Below are 6,342 nucleotides of genomic sequence, written 5' to 3' on the forward strand. Positions count from 1 at the left end.
GCATTCCATATCCAAATCGGCAATCTTCTCAAAGAGAGCACGAACTGCTCCAGCAACAACTGCAGGAAAAGCTCCAGGAAGAGCCTATTGTGTGGCCACAAGATTAGAAAGCAATAAGCACCCAATATTAACTGGAAAACGCAATTCATTAAAATTGTAAAGAAGAAACAGCAATCCCTCAATGATGGAGAAAAGAGTCAACAATGTCAAGTCCACTTGAAAGTACCTTACAAAGGTCAATAATAACCAGTGTGTAATAAGCCGGTTTGAAAGGTGGTTGTGGAAGCATCAGCAGCTGCAAGAGAGAGAGTGTGTTTCTATTGTTATTAAATTATTAAATCTGCCAATATTGTATGGAAATTCAGCAATTCAAATAAAAAGTGCAGGCAAACCAAATTCAGTCATATCAAAATATGAAATAAAACATGTTAGTGCATTTAATTTGCATAACATATTTTAGTTCAAATTTACAATTTAAAGTAAAATCAAACAAAGACAGCAAAATTTACAATTGTCCCGATCAGACCATGTGATCTTAGCAAAATAAGGTACCATATCACCTATCTAGACACCAAAAGAACTACATATGATATGGCAAAGCGACTGCAAAGCAGCATAGGACAAGACCACATAAGACGAGACTCTACCATCTTCATTATTCAGGAAAATGAAACTTCAATTATCTGTTTCAAAGCTACCAATGACCTAATAATTGCTGAAAGTAATCCTGGTAAAGCCTAGTGTTTTCCAGCTCGCCTAGGGCTTGCTGGCCACTTTACACCTACTGGTCTCTTTTCAAGACCTCTCCCTGCGTACACACTCACTTTTACCAACGAGTTTCTCTTGACACAGGTCTCTGTTAAATTTATGTACAGTATTGTCGAACCCTTCTGTTGAACTTTTGTTTGTATTGTGCTGTTTTCTCCATTGCCATGCCCTCACTGTTCTGAACGTTGAATATTCCATCATCTACCTTTATTACGGCAATATGTATTAGGACTTTTACATTTAATTAAGAATGCCATTAATTTTGAACAATTCTTTAAACGCGTGTAGTATGGACTACGATCCATGAAATATGTTTATAATCAGTGGTATTAGTAACCCTACAAGAGTATTTGAGGTTGGCCATCCTGCACAGCTACCGAGGATTGATAATATGCTATGAGCCCATGCCATGCACCATACAATCATAGTGCAAAATATATCTGCAAAATTGCCTCTAGCTTCTTATTCTAGAATCCATCGCCAAGACCAACACCCAAAATATCTTCACCTGTGTAAGGTGTAAGGACAAACTAACACCTCACATATGTACAATGCAAAAGGTTCAACCTTGCCTATAGCCAAAGGCACTTGAGAGTGCAAGCTGTGAAAATGTGGAATGATGACATCTTTTTTTTACTTGCATGATGTCATCTGACCTGATTGCATTGCACTTTGAAAACTTGCTTGTCGTGGAAAACACTATTCACTAGCTAGTTATGACATCCAAAACTAAGAAAAAATGATTCTTTGTTTTTACACTTTTTAAACATGAAGCATTAATCAACACATCAATGAAAATTAATAAAGAAAAATATCTTTATTTTTTAAGCTTCAGAAGGCAGCCTGCAAAGCCAATGTGCAGGGTCAATGAAAGTTGAAGCTACAGAAAACCTTCTAAATTCTAATGCTAAAAGCACAGATTACACGCAAGAGTGGTAAAAGATATAGCAGCTTTACATTATAATACCTGAGAGAATATTGTCTCAGCCATGAGGTACTCATATCTGAAGGCAACCGGCAGGCCAACCATGAAAGAAGCACATTCCTTTCGACTAGCTTTGCATGAATCCAAAATGAGAATAGTTAAAATACATTGAAAACATTTTACCATGGCAAGTGTTAAAGAAGAAATAAGTATAAAAAATGTCAGAAGAGTTCTGGCAAACTCTTCATAAAATAAATGTACAAACCATAAGTTTCTGTTGATGTTACCAGACAGATATTGGAAAACACTCGATGGAATTAAAATAAAAAATTAACTAGAAAAATTGGCACAGCATGATGTATTTGAGTATATTTTAGTATGTCCCTTGTTTGCACTCTCACCACATCATCACTACTACTGTTCTAGTATAAATAAATTTAGCAGTATGCACTAACCTGCCATTGAAATACAGAAGCACGTCTAGGAGATACTCTTCCATCACAAATCGATCTATAGGCTGCATATCCTGTATCCAAAAGATTTATTTTATTGAATCCATTATGCCAGAGATTAAATTAAGAAGAGGATGTGTCAGTGCACATGCCATAACTTCTCCCTTAAACAAGTTGAAGCTAGATAACCAAACAAATTTTAAAAAATAAATACGCGAATTAATCACCATCAAGTAACAAATAAAACATCATTTTTGTTCAAATTTAAATGTTAACAGTTGTAGATTAATATGCAATGAATGTAAACCAGACATAGTTCTGTTCCAAATATAAATATAGAACTTAACAAGAATGTGGCATGAAATGGGAATGCTATAGTATTATGAAAGCTGTTGTGCCATAGATGCTGAAATTTACTGTGGAAGAACATTCAACATAAAAAACGTTTTATGTGCTAAAATTAGGAAAGGATAATCACTAGAATAACGTTTTTAAGGAATTTTATATTCTTGACAGCCACAGCAGCTTTCAAAAGCAAAAACTATATATTTCTAAAATGAACATGTTGCTTTTTAGAAACATCCTCAAAACAGTTTACCAGAAATATTTGCACAATTCTTAAGGATTTTTTCATGTGAAGGTATAAATAATTGCTTAAAAAGTTCAAAGCATTTTATTCACGAAAATTTCTCTAGTAAAAGCTGAAATATAGCCTATAAGGAAAAAAGAAATATTTACATCATTGCAATAAGATTTTGAAGTTTTGTAAACTATGCCAAAAAACGCAAACTAAATAATTAAATGCTTTAAGAATATATGTACCAATTATTTCACTAACTCAAAAACAAGAGAAACACCATCAATCAGTGAGTAAACATTGTTGAAAACCAAAAGTCAATTTTTGAATAAGAAAACCCAAAATAAAACGGGGGAAACTGAATGTGAATAGCATACAAATGGTAAAAGAGATAAGTTTCCATAAGGAAGATTAAAAGAAAGGAAATTAGGGGAAACGTGCTGGACAAATATCATATAGAAGGCAAATCACCTCCATTTTACTGGAAGGAAATATATTTAGCCGCCGTATTCTTTGAGGATACTTTAACTCTGCCTCATGCTTCTCTTTACCAAAAGATACACCAGAAGTAACTGAAGGCAGGTTTGGCAAATTGGAGCAGCTTATTGTCCCCAATTCATGGGACTTCCCAGCTACCAGCTGAGCCTCAAAGGAAAGATGAGGTCTGGGAACTAACAATTAAAACAGTGAACATAATCAAACAGAGAATAAAACACAAGGAAATAAAGGTATACAAAGTTGATGAATATGACACAAATATAACAAAAGAAGAAGAAAGTAAAATAATGTGTCAAATAAATAAATTGTAAACATCAATATGACATGGTATAAAACCACCTCAAGTTTGAGGGATGGTATGTGAGAATACACCATAGACTAGTGTGTAGCACTCAAGTTTGAGAGGTGGTATGTGAGAAAACACCATAGACCCGTGTGGTGCAGCACACTGTAACATTCCCTAGGCAGATTAAGTTATTGACGCAGTTGTCAACTTTTCAGTAACCGAACCGCTGCCCAGCTCATGCAATATGTTGTCTATCTAAACACTAGAAATGTTTTTATTATCATAATGAGAATGAGAAACACTTCACAGAAGAATATTCGTCTGAACCTTTAAAGAAGTTGTCTGTAGTTCTGTACATGATTTTTTTTAGAGAATGGAGGAGCTCAGCCTCTATGCCCATAAACTATCTACTTTTAATATGTGTAAAGGGAAACTAACACTTTCTGTTATAAACATTTACATACACAGAAACCAATACATTCAAACAATCCAGTAGACAGAAATCCACAAAAGAGGAAATCCATAAACCTAATGATATTTGGAAGAGATTGCAAAATGGATTTGCTCAACTATATTAGTTCATTGTGAAATGACATAATCAATATATCCGTTAGGCATTGGAGTAAGTGTGTTCATCTATATAGTTATTTATCATATACTTGATTATCTGCACTAGCATACACTGCTAAAATTTGCATAACGACAAAACTTACCACTTTCAACTTTCCAACCATTGCTTGACAAAACTTGTATTCTGTCCCACAAGTCTTCCAAAAAATCCTAAAAAATGGCATAACAAAATAATCCGCTTTAAACCCCTTATGAACAACTTATAAAAGGAGATAATAATAAAAAGACATAGACAAAAAAGTAATGAAGCAATCATCTATCTCCTTGAGTTGCAGCAAAAGTGGACTTATTGCCAATGTTATTCTAAGAATCTATTTTTTACAGTTTCAAAAAACAAACTCCAACTATTTTGGAATTTATATAATCCCAGCTCATGTTAAACACTTCTGCCAGAGAAGAACAGAGTTTCGATATAACAGCTACCTGCAAAAAGAACCCAAAAAAAGTCGAAATAACCCTTTGGAATTTGTACAACCTCTTCAATGCTTTTTTCTTTTCCCAACTGATTCAATAATACTACTAGGTCCTTCAATATCAAATAAGTTTCACTTTTTAATCAGATTAGTTTCCAATATAGAAATAATATCCAACATTGATTTATAAACATCCTTAGTGATAGCTCTGCAAGATACAACATCTTTATTAGTTCCGGCCAAGCGATGTTTCAGCCGATAAACGCATCTAGTAAACATCTTCTCACATTATTTGCGCTTCACTTTTCTCGCATTTCCATCAGTTGATGCACTGTTTCCATGTTAGGCCCTTATACCATGGCCATTTTTAGTAACTCTGGCAGCAGGTGTTGCTACAGCTCCATTCCCTGCAGCAACTTCAGCAGCACTGGCAGGTACTTCAATAGGCTGAGATGCCCCACTTGAAGCCATTTACACACACAATAAAGAGGATAACAGTGGTTGAAATCGTACAGAACAGAAAAAATAGAAAGCAAGCATGAAACAGAGATACAACCGAAAGGAGGAGGGGTGTTGCAGGCACAGGCAAAAGGAGGTGGTTGAGTCGTAGTTGCAGACTCACAGGATAGCAATGGGACTGGGTGCGGGAGAGGCCTTGATTGAGACAGTATGGAAGGTTTGGGACTTCGGGTGATGTTCTATCTTCCTCTATTTTTTGGTTTATGATGATTAACAATACCCTAACAGTATCAGACCAGGGTGAGTTTTATTTAACAAAACTGGGTCTTCTAAGAAAAACCCGACCCAGTAGTTTTTTAGGCATTCTTCATCCTCAACAACGCAGAACTTGAAACAAACTCGTGATCCCTCAAGTTGACGGCGAAAATCGCAATTCTGCTGTGATTTTTCAGACACCCGATCCTATGTGCAACGCGGCACAATGAGAGTGTTGTTAAATAATCGCTATGGCGCTATTGCATAGCAGGATTTGGGAAAAACGCTACAAAATCTGATATGCTGTGACTGTTCCGCTAACACCACAATAGTGGCCACTGTTCCCAAAGCGGAAATAGCAAAGATAGCGGAAAAAAGGAGTTTTATGGTTTTTTCAATGATAACACTTAAAAAAAGCATGTGACCACTTCATAAAAACTCAGAATAATTGAAGAGAAGAGTTTTTCCAGATTGAGTCTAGTGAGTTCCTTCTCATGTAACAGAGCTATGTTTTTTCGGTTTCTTTTTCTTCTATTCCTTTTTTTTTATTTCTCCCTTTCTTCTCTTCTAAGTTTGGATGGTTACTTTCTTCATCTATCTTCTTAGATTTATTTTTTTCCTAATTATTTCCTTTCCATTCTCTTCCCCAATTTAATTTATTTCTTCTGTGATTCTTTCAGCCCTGTGTTTTTTTTTTATTATTTCATCCCTTCTAGTTAATATTATGTCACCTTTTCTTTTAATTTATGTTAAAGCAGCTTTTTTCATCTGTATGCATCATTAATTTATTTATACATAATTGATTTATTTCAACTGCTAAACAGCTTACGCTATTTTCTCGCAATAGAAATTTCTCATAGCGGATTTTTGGTTTTTCTCTATTTTCTGCAATCTGCTATTGATAACATTGGGCGAGAGGAGTTTGGATCGCAGGATTGTGTGATACCATGAGTACATTGGCGATCTCAATAACATTGTATGGGTTCCACCAAATTTATGTGGAACCAACATGATTTAGTGGAACCCATTTTAAAAATAGTGGAACTCAATTGAATGTCAATTAGAGAGAATATGTTGGA

The 6,342-nt window shown here is 35.0% G+C and overlaps 1 protein-coding gene across 1 annotated transcript in view; it reads right to left on the minus strand.

Moving 5' to 3' along the window:
- The window catches only part of LOC101503918 (nuclear cap-binding protein subunit 1), a 14,489-nt gene that overhangs the window by 3,354 nt on the left and 4,793 nt on the right, over positions 1 to 6,342 (minus strand). Inside the window, exons 8-13 of the mRNA XM_073366175.1 lie at positions 4,220 to 4,286; positions 3,194 to 3,393; positions 2,149 to 2,219; positions 1,736 to 1,820; positions 227 to 295; positions 1 to 84 (exon numbers count right to left, since the gene is read on the minus strand). Coding sequence (XP_073222276.1) covers positions 1 to 84; positions 227 to 295; positions 1,736 to 1,820; positions 2,149 to 2,219; positions 3,194 to 3,393; positions 4,220 to 4,286 — 576 coding nt within the window. The remainder of the gene's footprint in view (positions 85 to 226; positions 296 to 1,735; positions 1,821 to 2,148; positions 2,220 to 3,193; positions 3,394 to 4,219; positions 4,287 to 6,342) is intronic.

This window comes from Cicer arietinum, chromosome 3 (genome assembly GCF_000331145.2).
Source record: "Cicer arietinum cultivar CDC Frontier isolate Library 1 chromosome 3, Cicar.CDCFrontier_v2.0, whole genome shotgun sequence".
NCBI lineage: Eukaryota > Viridiplantae > Streptophyta > Magnoliopsida > Fabales > Fabaceae > Cicer > Cicer arietinum.